At 37.5% G+C, this 17,223-nt stretch overlaps 1 protein-coding gene across 1 annotated transcript in view; it reads left to right on the top strand.

Moving 5' to 3' along the window:
* Window positions 1–15,803, top strand: part of LOC108680602 (nuclear receptor subfamily 2 group F member 1-A) — a 137,095-nt gene extending 121,292 nt beyond the window's left edge. Inside the window, exons 4-5 of the mRNA XM_047882852.1 lie at window positions 13,144–13,363; window positions 14,845–15,803. Of these exons, the coding sequence (XP_047738808.1) occupies window positions 13,144–13,363; window positions 14,845–14,902 (278 nt within the window). The 3' untranslated portion in view covers window positions 14,903–15,803. The remainder of the gene's footprint in view (window positions 1–13,143; window positions 13,364–14,844) is intronic.
* Window positions 15,804–17,223: the final 1,420 nt, after the last annotated feature.

The following is a 17,223-nucleotide window of genomic DNA, read 5'->3' as shown; positions in this document are numbered from 1 at the left end:
GACTCAAAATTACGGCTCTGATAGGCATGAATTTGACTTCGCTAAACTAATTTAATGAACTCGAACTCAGAAGAGCAACTCAGACGCAAGAGAGAAACGCGAACGCGGTGGAGGAATACGAACGTGGTCGGGAAATGTGAACGCAGTGTGAAAATAATTATGCAAGAATTATGCATTCGAGCTTTCGTCTTGTGACTAGGTGAAAGGGGAATTTTATGGACTTGTTCCTTTATACTGCATTTGAAAAACTACTCGGTCGTCTTTCTGAGATGGCATGTAAAAATGTTACATACCTAATATATATTTTATGTTTTAAGCATTCCTCATGCATACTTTAACTCGAAAAATTTTCTGCAAAGCACTGATTATGTATACGTATGTTCATCTAGCAGCAAACAAATATCTAGAAAATTTCGCTGCCTTCTATACAAAATCTTTGAAGTAATACATTTTTCTGGTATAAGGTATAAGGTTTCAGAACTGGTATACACTGGTATAAGGTTTCAGAAATAGTGGCTTTAAGAACACGCTACCAATTTTCTGACAAACTAATATTTTGTGAAGGATCATATTACATATTTAGATGTTTGTTTTGTGTAGTTATTGTCACTTTTGATCTACGTTAACGTGCATGCTCAAGCCTGAATTCATTCACCTATTTGCCTCAATATTTTATTTATATATATCCTGAATTTATCCATCGAAAAATCAAACTTTCATCCATTAAATAATATTTCACTGATATAATGGTTGAAAAAAAGCAAAAGAATTTCCATCTTGGTCGAGATGTTTTCATGGGTTAAATCCTGATGAGATTTTGACCAACGAATTTTCTTTGTCAACACAAAGCAAAACACGAACGGTGATTCCACCTGCTATTTTAATTGCGCTTGTAAGGAACTGTCGTGGCATCGATTAAAAAAATAAGATAGCGTTTCAGTGGCCATTGGTGAACAGATGGCTGACAACCACTATAATTCAATGATGATCAGATGAGAGATTGTTGCTTCTCTTTATTGTAAATTTGTTCGTCCAAAATGAGCATAATAATAAAAACGTTACATCCATCATAATTGAAAATTATACGACACATTCGTAATAAAGAATTTCACGGTTCTCTTTCATCATCTCGTCTCTTGCACAACTTCCGTGCCTCGCGTTGACATCTGATGTTCGCTGCTGCGCCATCAGTTCAAAAGTTCCCATGTAATATTTCCAGCGTGATCGCAACGACTGATGACTTGTGCGATGCATCTGGCGAATCCTTTTGTATCGCGACATGGGTGACTACAATATTATACTGCTCATTTCAGGTGTCGAAATTTAGGTCGAAACTTACTAGCTGGTCGTGAGTTTGGCTAAGTCGAGCCATCCTCATCACTAGCTGATCGTGTGTTTGACTAGGTCAAGCCATCCCCTTCGTTTGTTATTTTTAGATTTGCATTTACTAAGTCCGCTAAAGAGGAAAAAGTTGATACGATTAGCTCATCAAAAGGAAAGGGAAGTCAAACTTCAAGCAATATTGGGAGCACAATCTTAATTTTCGAATATTTATTCATAGTAAAATCTATTCATATAATCAAACGACTGCATCGAAAATTTATTCAAATTAAATCTTCAAATAAACATCAATAATGACAATTTCAGGAAAAGTAAGGAATATTTTTGGGCGTTAACATAGCGCTAAAAAACTAGTCGGAAAATATTTTTATGAAGTATTTTGTCTCGCGGTCTCGCCAAGAGTTGCGATGCAGCAATCAGGCTCGGCATCAGCATTTTGGCAAGACTGCGACCTTGCCGCGCGCATCAAGCTATCAGGAGTATCTTGAGTTAGGAGCCTTGAAGAAAAGCGTCGTGCTTTGAAGTGTATTTGTAAATCGATATTGATGTAGAGCAGAAATAAATAAATAGATAGTACCGTATTCAACTTATTTGATATGAAAATTCCGGTGCGTTCAACGATAAAATGCTATTTGTTAAAAAACGTGTAAGATTTTTAACATAAGAAATTTCTCTACAGTTGTCCGAGGTAGCCTATATAAGGTGTAGCGGTAAGTTGGTACTATCAAGAATACGCGACCCCACATACTACAGGACAGGGTTATTCTAAATGATTGACCTAGTTTAATAAATTCATATATAAGTATACACTCAAAATGAATCATTTATTCACCAGTGTAAAAAAAAAAAGATTCACATTTATAATTTTATAATATGTCCCCTTTGTGCTGCAAACATCTAAACGGTAGCCAAACTCGTCCCACACACAAGAAAGCATATCTTCTGCTACTGACGATAACTACGGCGGGACGATAACTATGATTATTTCGATCAACCGGAGTTGCTGGTAGAGGCGCGACGTAAACAGAGTTACTGGTAGAGGCGAAACGTAAACAGAGTTGCTGGTAGAGGCGGTACGTAAACAGAGTTGCTGGTAGAGGCGGGACGTAAACAGAGTTGTTGGTAGAGGCGGGACGTAAACAGAGTTGCTGGTGGAGGCGGGACGTAAACAGAGTTGCTGGTAGAGCGGGACATAAACACAGTTGCTGGTAGATGCGGGACGTAAACAGAGTTGCTGGTAGAGGCGGGACGTAAACAGAGTTGCTGGGAGAGGCGAGACGTAAACAGAGTTGCTGGTAGAGGCGGGACGTAAACAGCTTCCTTAAATTAACCCCATAAAAAATAGTCACTTGGGGTGAGATCAGGGGCCATACTTTCAAAACTCGCTATGTTAACGTAAGTACTTACGCTCTATTATCTTGTCTATTATATTGGTGGATTTTGCTTGAAAGGGCGTCAATGATTGGCGTATGAAGTTACGATCTCTTAACTTTTTCTAAAGAATAGGCCCAGGTGATCTTGGTGGCCAGAAGTGTATAGAGCCAGATCTTCACATGCTATATGCATCCAACCCAGCGCTCAGGATTCTGCGTTTGAAGAAGCTAAAAACATTTTGAATATTTATTATTTCATGGACGTATAAATTATTAATTTTAGATTAATACATGAATCAATGAGAATGTAATAAATTGGTTCCATTATTTAGAATAACCCTATAGTTTAAAGCGTCGCTCCGTCACTGATAAGATAACTTTACATGGACCACGTCAAATGTTAGTGTCGACAATAAGGTTTTCATCATCCAAATAACCTGACAACTTAGATTTAGTTGGTTAAACATTTTCAAACATTTATATTTGTAAGTAACTGCACTCTAATTATAAGAAATTGTATAGTTAACTAATGATAGTTAGTATAAGTCAGATAGTTAACTTGAATTATAACGTTTATAAGTTTTCAAAACTTTTATTTCATTTCTCTATCCGCACCTCAGATTTCACATATAATGCCACGAATCTTACTTTGAAGAATATTGTCCTCTAATAAATTAAGAACATGGATAACAACAGTTTTTCATTAACTGAAATCATAAATACAAATTCAGCTAAACATTTCTCCCATATTCCAACCTTTGTTTCATAATTTAAACGATCCAATAAGCAGCGTACGTAATTCTCCAGTGCATTTTCATCGTCCAGTTTGCTCAGATAATTCACAGTCATGAAACATCCTTTCGAATGAGAATGTTTTTTTATGCAACTTAATCGGATGCATCGAGCGCCCTTGCGTTGTTTAAGAGCATTCCTAATGTCTGCTTATGGTCGCCTAACGACGTTTTACGAAGTCTTAGCGTCGTAACGACGTCGCTCTGCAGTTTCAAAGCATAATTGTCGTAGATTCTCAATCACCGTCTTCTCGTTGCCTTACAACACACTCAAACTTCAGAAATACAAAACAATACTTTTCCTTAAGTAATTTATTCTATAAATTGTTGAAATATTCCCAATCGAGATTGTTGTTATAGTATAACATGTTTGATGGTATAATTAACCAAATTAATATAAAAAACACTGTCCCGCCGTGCTTACAAGAATTTAAATAAATTCGAACTCTAGATGGCAGTCTGAGGCTCTCGCTCATTTTATCGCTTCTCCATCACTTCATGCTAATAAAGTGTGTTAAGATAACATTCTCTTTTACGATGACGCGTTGCGACGAACGTGGTGGTCGATAGCAAAAGTTATTCGGTGGGAGTACCCCTCCCCTGTCGCATTTAATTGAATCACTACTTAAATTTCAAAGCTATCAGTTGTGTTCGGGTGGAGCTGAGCCGCTTGCCAAACATGAGCGGTGTTGACTTTGCGGCTCCTGGAGGGAAAAACGAGGGCTCTCCATCAGCCTTTACTGTAGAACCTTCATTAACGGTGACGTTCAAGCGAGGGGTCATATTCGTTTTTATGAACTTTTTATGGATGATAGTTTGTCTTAAATTTGCTATGGAATTATGCGGGAAATTATTTTAAATATATATTAAAGGTCTCAGGCCACATAGAATGTTGTTGATACTGCCATGAAAAATTGTTAAAAAAGGGGATATTATACTCTGTTTTGTTTATAAATCAGATTTCGTTGTCCGTGTTTCACGATATATGTGTACTTATGGACTTTACATGTTAGTACTATAGTACGTTGAATAAACAGGCGTTGAAGAAAAAAACTATTGAGACAAACCGTCCATCTCATTTGCTGCGAGCATAAGTAGCAAGTTGAATGATGTGCTGTATGGGTCCGACTAAGAAAACATTGTATTAGATGCAGACTGAACATGCATGGTCGGTGAGAAAATTTAAAAATGACGTTGAGTTCGCTAAGTCATCACCGGTTACACAGAAACAACGAGTATACATTCAGTAGCTGTCAAATTATGTGATTTTCATAATCAAATAACACACGTCAGGTGAATTTATTTTATCTTCAGTCAAGTATATAATTCGAGTTACTCCTCGGGTAGAGTGAGGGTCGCTCTCCGAGGGTCGCTGCATTAAGGCCGCCATGACACCGCTATCACGGTCGTCCGTATCACGTATAAGCCCAAAACCGCGCCGTTAGACCTCTTAACGACTTACTGCCTTCAGATCTTCTGTTGTTCCAAGCTGCTTTCATCGCAGGCTTAGGGGATAAGTCCTTCTCTGTGGCCAAGTATTTTTAGACAAGCGTAGTTCATTTGGAGCAGCTGAAGGCTCTGGTAGAACTGATAGCTCATTTTTCGCTCGAGTCTTCCTATCAAAGAGACTCCCACTACCGCCCGCGCGGATCGAGCCATTTTCCCGACTTCCAAAGACTGGCTTTGCAATGCTCGTGTTCCGTCCTAACTTTAAAGGAAAAGACAGCAGCGGAAACAGTGTTGTCTTGCTCTGATAAGAACCTAAGTTAGTAATTCTTCGAAGATTGAATAAATATTGTTAAATTCAAACTTTGAAGCTTAAGTTTTTTTTTTAATTTTGTTGAAGCAGCAATATTTGCCATCGGTGAACATGCATTAATTTGCTTGTCAAATATTTAAGGCAAATATTGATACTTCGACAGAATTAAAAGTTTCTTACTATCCCTAGAAAATCGAGTTTTAATCTTATGAATTTATAACTTTATTTTGCGCAGAATGAATGTACCGAGTTAAATTAATTAATTACATTCTCAGATTTTGGAAAACACTTTGATATTTTCATATATATATTTTTATGTGCTGATTTAAAATTAGGAAAATAAGTAAAGTTTATCGAGTCAGATTAGCAATGACGTGTACCTGAGAACAGAATAAATCGAGGTTACATAAACAACTTGTATCAGTTCCCTCAATTCTATTTAAGCCTTACTGGCATATTTACAATTCTTAAAGTTGTCGCTTCACTATCGTCAAAAAAGCGCTAAAAAACTGCGCAATATAGAAGTCAGAAATGGTGACCATAATCAGCCTCTAATCCCCCTTAGCGCGAACACTTAGTGTCGCCGCTAATAACGCTTATTGTGCTTCCTGCTTGCCAGCACATCTGTTGACCTTTTAGGCAACACCCTTTACGAGCTCGTGCCACAAACCGTTCGCTGCCCTACACACTTATACAAAATGCACATGCTCCTTTTTTTGCTTAAGAGAGAAAAAATTACCTTAGTGGAAATGGATTGTTAATACTTATATACATCACATCGCGTGTACTTCACTATCACAAATTTCCCAAATTTTAATCCACGAATGAAGGTTTTCAGCATCTAAAGTTTCAAGGTTCAACTTTTCATTGATGCACAGAATGCAACCCATTTGTACAAAGCCTATTGTGTGGGGTGCATGAATTGTATCACCATGTTCTCTATATGCAGAAATAAACTGGAAAGCCCCAGCTTGTACTAGAAAAGTATCGATTGTTTACGAAAGGAAGCATAAGTTTTAAATGTATTTTTCTTACTTGTAGCGTTGGGCAATACTAACTATTACAATATTTTTGGATGGTGAATACTTTTGTTATTATTTATTGATAGTAAAATGTTAATGTTTTTTTTTTACATTTTATGTGCGACATCATCATTCGCAGACAGGTTTTGTGGCTTTATAGCGCGATGAAATGAAACATAAGGAACAAGCTTCATCATATAATCCTGAGTGATATATATTTCATTAATATTAGGAGCTTACATATCTCTGTAACAAAACATGAAAATTACTTCTTAATCTTCTACATATTTAAACGTTCATGCAACTATGATGAAAAAATAAAATTGCTTATTCCATTTCAAAAGTTTCAATTTTACTAAGAGGTTTTCATAGCAAAATAATAGATTAAACACTAAGATAAACATAATCATCGTCTTCAAATTATGAAATTCTTTTATTTGTTTCAGGCGTTTAGTCCATTAGATTTTTTGTTGTCGGTAGAGGGAGCGTGCGGACCCTGCAGCAAGAGTTAAGCTTCATTATGCCACCCTATCTCTATGGCGTGGCCTTGAACATTTAGCACCTTTGTACTAAGCTCTTGTCAACATTTATCTTTGAGACACACTCGACCTTTTGAGCGCTTCAAACCTCATGCCATTGAGTTACAAACCTCGCATGCCATACTAAAATTAATATTTGACTGAATCCTTAAATGGCTCGCTATCAATCCATCTTTATTGCAAGTGCTAAATCACGGAACACTGGAATCCATCTTGGTCGTTCGTTTCATTTCCGCAATGAATTGTATATTTTTCACTTGGCGGAGAGCCATAACATGGGAGAAATCTCGGAGCATCTACGAGTGCGAGAGCGCATATAAGGTCTAGGAAGCAAATCAGGCACTCGTTGCACAGCGTTTTTTATTGCATGTGACGCTTGAGAATTACAGCGGATAGTGATTATCATGCAATACCAAAGATCATATCTAATGCTAAGAAACAAGTGTGTTTCATGCACCAACGCGTCAAAAGCGTGCTGAATCCTAACTTCTTCGGACGGCTCTGGGAGGCTTTTGTTGATTTGCATACTGAATACCGTTGTGTATATATATGTCATCGATGATAATTTCACGATTGCACTCTGTACAAAGTCTTAAGAACACAAAAATATTGTTTCTAGTGATGTCTCATTTTTCTGACGGGTTGACAGACGGTTCGTTCGTAAATAATTTACCGCAGAGTTGGGCACGGATTGATGCGCATGATAATTCGTAGATTTATTTCTTCGACGATTGGACGAACTCAAATGCACCTTGATGGGTTTCGCGCGCCGCTGTATTGTGTTGAGAAAAACGCCCAGCTTTGTTTCCTTGACGTTTTATAGACGATCGACAATCACCACGCGCATTGTCCTGAATTACTGGCACTTACCTGCGCATTTTTGCCTATGAGATAAGTGGGTAGGGGTTAGCACGCGTGCTTGTCATGATGCAGACGTGAGCAAAACTGATCGAGTTAGAGAAGAGCATCTTGACTGAAGTCTCCTAACTCATCAACACCGCCTAGTGTCATTAATTAGTGAAGCACAAGAAGACTCCATTAAGATGTTGTCGAGGGGTGACTCTGAGTTTCTTTTCACGCTTAAATTTGAACTACGAATGATTTCGCCGCGCTGTTGCTCGTAGATGCGCTTATGCAGCGCGGCATGGATATATACGGTACAAGTATAAATGCGGCACCTAACACGGCGGCATGGTCATAAATGAAAATTATTCGAATTATTAATGTAATCTCAACAATAATGCCGTTTTTAAATGATACTGCCCCGAGAATTTAAATTAGGAGTACAATTTTTGAAATAGATGATTGTTAAACGACTATTGTAGGCAACATTGCAGCAAATGGAGTGATTCATCGCTGGCCGAGCATCGGCCATCGGCTGACCCCTGGCAAGCCGGCCTAACTTGCTCTTCAGTTGGGATATTTTCCATATGTTTTCTGATTTGCATCATTTCTGTCGCTGCCTTGCACTCGGTGAAGTCCGTGTTGCTCCCGGGGGGTCAGAGGCGGTAATTGCCTTCATTGTTTTGCACTGCAACCTAAAGGGTCGCGTCAACCAGCGAGGCGCGCATTTATCATCCAACATTTATCATCCTTGATGATAAATGTTCCGTGCTCCTGCATATTATTATAGTGAACCTATTATATTATGAAATACATATATTCTATTAAATTATTTTATTATTTGGTTTCATTTTACCCATTACCTGACGTTAAAGTAGCTTATATAAAACCCGTCTGGCTAATCAAGGCGACTTTTTCGCCATGAATCTAGGCGTCGTAAAATCCTTGTAAAACATTAATGTGTTAACATTTTTTAGTTTCTATAATCTCACGCAACCAGAGACAAGTATTTTTTAAATTCGAATGAATACTTAACCGTCAAAGTTTTCGATACTTCAACATGACGAACGCCTTTAACAAAAGTTTCAAACTTTTTCCATTTGTGAATATTCAAATATCTTCCCTGACCTGAGTGAAGTGCTGTGAAGTGTTTGCCTCTCATACGTTCATAGATGCAGCGGTTGGACCAGACGCACGCACTCGAACATATGTCCATTCATTCTTTTAGGCGACCGAGCGGCCAATTACAATTTGCATGCTGTTTGCCGCCCAGCGCCGCAAAAGAGGACGAACGTCGTCCCGAGGGAAGACAAGTGAGGGACTGTTAACGATGTGATGTATGACAACAGTGATGTATGTTAACAGTGATGTATGACAACAGTGATGTATGACAACAGTAATGTATGTTAACATTGTGATGTAAGATGCCGATGTGATGTATAACAACAGTGATGTATGATAACGATGTGATGTATGACAACAGTGATGTATGTTAACGATGTGGTGTATTACAACAGTGACGTATGATAACGATGTGATGTAGGACAACACAGATGTATGATAACGATGTGGTGTAGGACAACACAGATGTATGACAACAGTTATGTATGATAACGATGTGATGTATGACAACAGTGATGTATGATAATGATGTGATGTAGGACATAACAGATGTATGATAACATGCGTGCCTTGGCTGGCAACATGAGTGGCAACACAGTGCCCTTACTGGCGACATCCGTGGCAACACCGTGCCTTGACTGGCAACATACGTGACAACACCGTTCCTTGACTGGCAACATACGTGGCAACACCGTGCCTTGACTGGCAACATACGTGACAACACCGTGCCTTGGCTGGCAACACCGTGCCATAAGGCAACGCGAGCTGTCAATATTGAGCCCCAGTGGCTTTTGTGGCTTGAAGGGATAAGTGGGCAGGCAATTTAGCCTCGGCAATAGAACTGCTCCAGCTGGAAATTTCGTGTTCATTTCCGAAATTTTAACACTGGAATATGCAAACTAGAATACGTATTAGCTAATAATTAATTTATAATCTTTAAAAAATAATTGCGAAAATATTAATAAAACGAAAATACTTTTTCCTCGCAATTTAGTACGGGGATTATTTCGAAGCTTTATTTTTTAATTTATTACTTCAGTCTAGACCTATGAAACTTTATTCAAATTCGGTATTCATATTGTTAGGCGCCGCTCTCAATAGCTCTTCAGCGTCGCTATAAATCATTAATACCGCCATATTTCACTGGCGCTTTTGCTGCGTGATGTAGCTTATCGTCTCCTCCATCATTTTCTGCGCGGGTGAATTATGTAATGGTTGTGTCACTATCTTTATAATGATGCAGGATAACATAAAACTGTTCTTTCCTCTACTGAAGTTCACTAATTATGTAATGGGTGTGTCACTATCTTTATAATGACGCAGGATAACATAAAACTGTTCTTTCCTCTACTGAAGTTCACTAATTATGTAATGGCTGTGTCACTATCTTTATAATGATGCAGGATAACATAAAACTGTTCTTTACTCTACTGAAGTTCACTAATTATGAAATGGTTGTGTCACTATCTGTATAATGATTCAGGATAACACAAAACTGTTCTTTACTCTACTGAAGTTCACTAATTATGTAATGGTTGTGTCACTATCTTTATAATGATGCAGGATAACATAAAACTGTTCTTTCCTCTACTGAAGTTCCCCAATTATGTAATGGTTGTCACTATCTTTTAAGCGACACAGTATCTTTCTTTTAAACAGATAGCTGTTCTTTTCTCTGCGGGAGTTCAACTGCTGTTTTTATCTAATGCCCTTATGAATCATTTTTTAATTTGATGCGGATGTTGGAGAAGCTGTCAAGTCTATTTATTCATTAGAAATTTCTAATAATGGTTGATTCGAAATTAATTATTTCCAATTTCACTTCAATTTTATCGTAAACTCGTGTTATCGTATGGAAAAATGCTAAATTCATTATTTTTAGTGTACCCATTTACACAATAACTGTCGTACGAAATTAACCGAATGAATAGGATACATTCTTGGGGGCATTAACCGATAAAAATATGAGGATTTTTAATCATACGAAAAATTAACTGCAACTCGCCATTCAATTCTTACTGGCCATTACTTATACAAATGTTCTAACCTGGAATAATTCTATTTTACTAGTATTCCTAGCTCCCAATTACAGTTGTAAATATTTCGCTGTGTCAGAAAAAAATACTTTTATTATAGTCGGCAAATAATCTTCAAGCCTGTTTATTTGCTTTTTAATACATTGTTAAATCAGATTTACCCTATAAAATTACATTTAAAAGCATTCTTGACGTACGATTTACTTAGTTATGATCATGTTTACTACGCGGATATGAACAAAAGCTTGAAACTTTTTCCTGCAATAAAAAAATCTAATTAACAAATGAAGCTGACAATATACGCCTTCCATTAAGAAATAACGCTAATTCGTGTGTTCGAGTGAACAGCGCGCATTTCCGCTCAGACAGCAGAAAGCTATAAATTTTTATCTACTAAATGTCAAGCACTGGCCAGTTTTTCCAGCAATTCTGTTTTAGCGGCAAACTTTAATTAAATCTCCTGAGTGATCAGATACAGTAGGATTTATCCTAATCCTAAGCAGCGCCTCGAGACCGTATTATGTATTCCACCTCAAGTTTCAAATTAGAAGTCTTCTAATTTATCCGTGTCGTTTCACGCGAGTGAGCGCATCTTTAATGACCCTTCCGCCGTCCAACAAATGACGATCGTTAAGCCGCATGATTTACGCGCCTCCTTTCTTTTTTTCGTGATTCGTTTTTAGATTTTTTCCGGCTAGTGATATTTCGTGATGGAAGTTTAAAGGCGGCCTGGCGGCACGAACGGAGCGTGAGACGCGCTGAATATGCATGAGGATGACGAGCTGTGTGCTCTTGTATATACAGCCATAGACAAGCGAGGCCCCGGCGTCGACACACACGGAACCTGGGCCTTAATGCTGGGCTACACAAAACCTGGGCCACAAAGTACCTGGACCACACAGGACCTGGGCCACGTAGGACCTGGGCCACACAGGACATGGGCCACATGGTACCTAGGCCCCACAGAACCTGGGCCACATAGTACCTGGGTAATTCTGGGCCCACATGAAACCTAGACCTCAATGTTGGACAACAAGGGACCACTTATTCGGTCTTCGTGGAAAATGGGACTGAATGGCGGGTGGTAGCACACATGGTGGAGTGAGCGCATGCCTAGCCTCCAGAATAAAATTTTGATACGAATCTGTATTACTTTATGTCGTTCGCTGAATGATGACACGCCGGTGGTAACCAACCTCTGGCCCAAAGTTGGCCCGCAACAGCAGTTAGTATTGTATTGCGGTGTCGGCGTTATAGAATAGGCCAAGTTTGGCCTGTCGCCGATTATTGTAATTTTTGTGACTTTTTTGCAGGAGATATGGCATTTTGCCCAGATTTTTTGAAAACCGACGTTGAAACCTCGATGAAGTCAGTTATAACCTCGTATGAAACCAGTATAGTTATCCATTTCAACAGACCCCGAAACAAGTTATAAAAAACAGTTATAGGACCACGAATCATGATCCTAGTAATTTGTTATTAAAAAATTTGTGCTTTTATGTATTGTGCAGAATGATTGTCACCGTGAATCAGAATGATGATGATGCACATTAAAAAGCCAGCGCTCGTCTGTTTTTCAATTATTCCTCTCATTGTGAAGAAATTTCTTAACGCTAATCGTATGTTATTTGAATTATTTGAGTTCAGAAGACTAGAGAATTATTTCTGAGTTGATAGAGTATTATTTCTGATGGATTGAGGAAACCTTCTCTTAAGTTTCCCATTTATTCGTTAGTTTGAAATTCTTTATCCGAAATGCCGTATGGAAATTCTGCAAAAGTATAATTATTTTTTTAACGTTCCAATCCAGTTTTGTTTTTCATGGGGATCAGACTTCTGTTATTCAGATAAAATAGCGTGAAGTTTATTAAAATCATTAAACTAAATTATTCTGACCAAATTATAATTATTTCCATCTTGTGCCAGAATAAAGCAAGCCATTTTTCATAATCGGATAAGCTTATCTACCTTTATTTTTATCGTTCTCATGCTATGCTGTACTAACAAACAGCATATATCAGTCTATATACTCTATACGTACCTATCTTATTTATTCATCTATTGTTAGTGTTGTTGACATTATATCAATTTGTGTGCAGATGCATGCGGCCTGAGCGACCTGGTTGATCTGACTCTTCAATTAAAAAATTGAATAATTAAAAAAAATCAAGAGTAGATTAGAGCAACTGCCATATTACCTGATCTGTGGTTTTTATGCTGTACAAACATACCGTATACATCAGTCTATATACTCTATACCTATCTTATTTATTCCTCTATTGTTATTGTTGTTGACATTATATAAATTTGTTTGCAGATGCATGCGGCCTGAGCGACCTGGCGCACATAGAGAGTGTACAAGAGAAGAGTCAGTGTGTGCTGGAGGAGTACTGCCGGAACCAATACCCTAACCAGCCCACTCGCTTCGGCAAGCTCTTGCTTCGTCTGCCGTCACTTAGGACCGTGTCTTCGCAGGTCATAGAGCAACTCTTCTTTTATAAACTCGTCGGCAAGACGCCCATCGAAACTCTCATCAGGTCAGTAGTTGTCTTATCATTTATGAATGACAAGTAACTTATATTAGGGTCAGTAGTTGCGGTCTCTTATAATTTGCCATTTTTAATTAATTTAAATAAGAAACTAGCGCTTTAATGAAAGTCAAAATATATACCTAAAAATATACAAAATTATACCTAAGTCAAAATATATACGCTAAATTTAATTCATGATCTACTTAATTTGGCATCACTGATAAAATAACGCAGTGTTGTATTTTTTATAGTTTCACAAAAGTACTTATCAAATCAATTGATGTTTTTTGAATCCATTAATTAAATAATTCATTTTTATTTAGAATTTCCTTTCCAAATACGCAGTTAATGGAACATCAATCGAATTTAATGGTTCTTGATATCGTAATTAATTCAAAATAATTTCTCGATTTCGAAATTTATTTTTCACACGCCAATTAGAAGTCGAGTTTCTCTTCAAAATTTCTAAAGCATTATTCGGTTGAAATATTTCCAGCCATGATCGCAGTTTATCCAAAAGCTTTATTATGCAACAAACCTAAACATTTTTTAGTAATGGAATGCAATAAAGCGTGCATATATTAAAATCTTGCATTGGAATATCAAACATTCCCGCAATAAGTTTCAGGATGATGCCTTTTGGGCAACGATAGGATTATAGTCATGAATTTTCATTCGAAAGATACACATTAGTTCTTTAAAATGTACGTTTTGGAGCTACACCCTTGCTATAAACATTAAAATTCAGCAGTCTCCCGGCGAAACTTGGCCAGCCATAAGCAAGCTATATGTGTTTCATATCAGAGTGAAGTGTTTCAAATTTTCCACAAGCGCTGCATAAGCGTTCAAAGGCTGTATCATTAGTTTAAAGAAATATTCGAGTATTTTCACGATATAATAAGAAATTTAGAAAATTCAAGATTTTTCCAATTGCTTGATGGAATTTGTTAAATACTTACCCATCGTCTGATCGATTTCACTCGTTGATTCTAAACATTTATGAAAGTAAAATGTATTCTGACACATGAATCCGAGTTTAGTTTTCTTACAACTGGATTGTTTGGTTCTTAACACTGAATTAGCTTCTCTGGTAATGAATGAGTATAACGCTCGTAAGGTTGGAATAGAATGACTAGAAGACATATATTAGTGATAGAAAACTAAAGTTTTTCAGCAAACGGACTTATAACCATTCATATACCTACAAAGATTCAATTTTAAATTGTGATTTATTGCAGTACATGATGATTTAGATGTGCATATTTGTAACCTTGAAGTAAAATAACGTAACTAATACAGGAATTTTAATTTAAAATAAGCTAGTATAAAATGTTTTCGAACATTTACTCTTCAAATGATGTTATTATTGTGCAAATGATATTATGTAGCGAAATAACGCAAATAATACACGAATTTTAATTTAAAATGATCTAAAATAAAATCTTTTCGAATATTTACTCTTCAAATGTTGTTATTATCGTGTGCAGAGACATGCTGCTGTCCGGCTCTTCGTTTACGACGTACCCCTACATGAACAACATGTGACAGTCAGCCCTGGGAGCGTCCACGGTCGCCTCCACTTCCTCCCTCAGCGCCCCCAGCCACTGCATCCAAGGAGGGGCGGCGCGCGCGCTGCCGCCCTCGCATTCTTTTACCTTGCCTACCCTCGCCGCTGGCTTTAGGTGACGCGCTCGGTACTACCACAAAAATCATGATGATGCTTATCATTCCTCTATAACCGACCATCATCATCGCGAAGACAGTAATCATTATCATCACTCTTACGGAATCCTACCGGCCCTGATTGCTAGTGCAGTGTCCGCAGTTACGGCCATCACGGCAGAGAGTCTAGCGAGCGTCCCGGCAATGGCAGCCAGCAAAGAGCCTGTCGCCGGTGTGGCGATATCTTCGCCAGCGCGTCTCGTCTCAACGTCAACCCAAGCATCTGCATTTCCTATGGACCATCAAAGTTCTTCTCCGATACCGTGTATCTCAGCGACAAACTTGTACTCAGCTTCTGCTTTCGAGGATTGTTCCGCTAAATTGTTCCTAACGTCCAATAAAGAATCTAAAACCTGATTAGTGAGTCCACAATGTGCAGACAAATGACTAGTGCGTAAATAAATAGTGTTACAGTGCTAGTTCAAATTAACAGGTCCATAATGAGACAATAATTATTTGTTAAAATGAGTAGCGAGCTTCAGTGCACAATTTTTCTGAAAGGAGGATAATATATCCCAGTAATTCTCTAGATATTCCGTCCCGTTCCGGGCTCGCAAATTTTCTGAATACTGCATATCTAAGATGTAATTTGCAGCCCACGCCCGTGAATACATTTTGAACCCATGATTCATGACAATAATGTTTACCTCTTTAATGTTAATGAATGTTTACCGTTTCATAGAAAATAATGCCGGTCTTGCATAAAATTTTCTTATAATTTAACTTTTCTAGATGCCTAACGCCTCGTAAATTTTAAAAAACTTTTTTTTAGGTGAAATTTTGAAATTATCAGAACCAACAGTAGCTCGTATTGTTAGGCACCTAGTCAAGTTAAATTATAAATAAATTTAAAGCAAAACCGCTATTATTTTTAATGAAACGTGCTTGAATGAAGGGCTCCTTCCTAAATATACTAATTTTAAATTGCTTGACCCAGTAGCCCGTGAACAGAAATTTCCTATATTTTGTTAACCTTTATTAGCTTGGCGAATGTCGGCAAAAACAGAGCAAAACAATGGGAATGCGAATGTAATTCGATAAAATCGACTTAATTAGTTACTATATTACCTTGTAAATTCATGGCTGCAATGTCATGAACCTGGAACCTCGGTGCACAAATAATTTAGAACCGACAATAATGAAAGCTATACATCGAGGTGATTTAAGATCTCCTAGCTGCTCATGATAAGAACTGTTCTGATGTGCTCCGCCCTTATTTTGTTTGTACGAGTAATACGCTGCTGTTACCTGTTGATTTGTACATTTGATGAATAATACTACGGTTGAATAATAGCGTTGATTACAGTTTCTATTTAGTATTGGCCAGAGTTGCTCACAAGGAACATGTAAATTCGTGTACATACTAACTGTACAGGGATTATCCGCAGTATATGCTAAATATTAATAATTTTAAGATGAATCTAAAGCAGTGAAATGTCTTAATGAATATTAAGGAGCTTTGAGCGTCGACTAAACGTTCGTAAGAAATGCACTATGGGGAAATTATAGCCAAGCTATCAGTTCAGGATAAAACCACGTCTTTGATACCTGATTTCAATGTTAACAATTCGTGAGTGAGGATAGATAAATAGGATTACCTGTAAGCAAAACATCGTGAATCGGCTTTTAAATGTGAAGGTTTCATTGTAACTAAGAAAGCACAATTAAGGCACGTCATGATGAGCTGCAGCAGCGTGTGATGCTCACTGATGCGTCATGCAAGCAGCAGCGTGTGCTGCTCACCAGTTTGACTCAACGTTGCTATTTCACAAAATCGTTTTAAATGTCGCGTCGTTGAGCAAAATGCTCGAAATATCACCTTTGGATCAGTCGATGCTTCCTTTACATAGAACATTTTGTTAGTTAATTGAGTCAGATATCGATGAATGAGTTAATTATTTATTACATTTCCTTTATTGGTGAGGTTAAGTTTCATTTGGTATCGTGAGTACCGATCGTTTCGCCGGCACAGCACAGCACAAAAATAGTGATAAGATAACGTGCATTTAATAAATCACCAGTACAATTTTCTTTAAAATTAGGAACAATTGTTGAGATATCCTCCCGGAATGAAATATGGAAGATTCCCATTTATTTCTACGTTGAAATAATATGAATTTCTTACTTAAAGTAATTCTTTAACA

The sequence above is a fragment of the Hyalella azteca genome, unplaced genomic scaffold (assembly GCF_000764305.2).
Source record: "Hyalella azteca isolate HAZT.00-mixed unplaced genomic scaffold, Hazt_2.0.2 contig11464, whole genome shotgun sequence".
NCBI classification, from domain to species: Eukaryota; Metazoa; Arthropoda; class Malacostraca; order Amphipoda; family Hyalellidae; genus Hyalella; species Hyalella azteca.
This window is presented reverse-complemented; position numbering and strand designations above follow the sequence as displayed.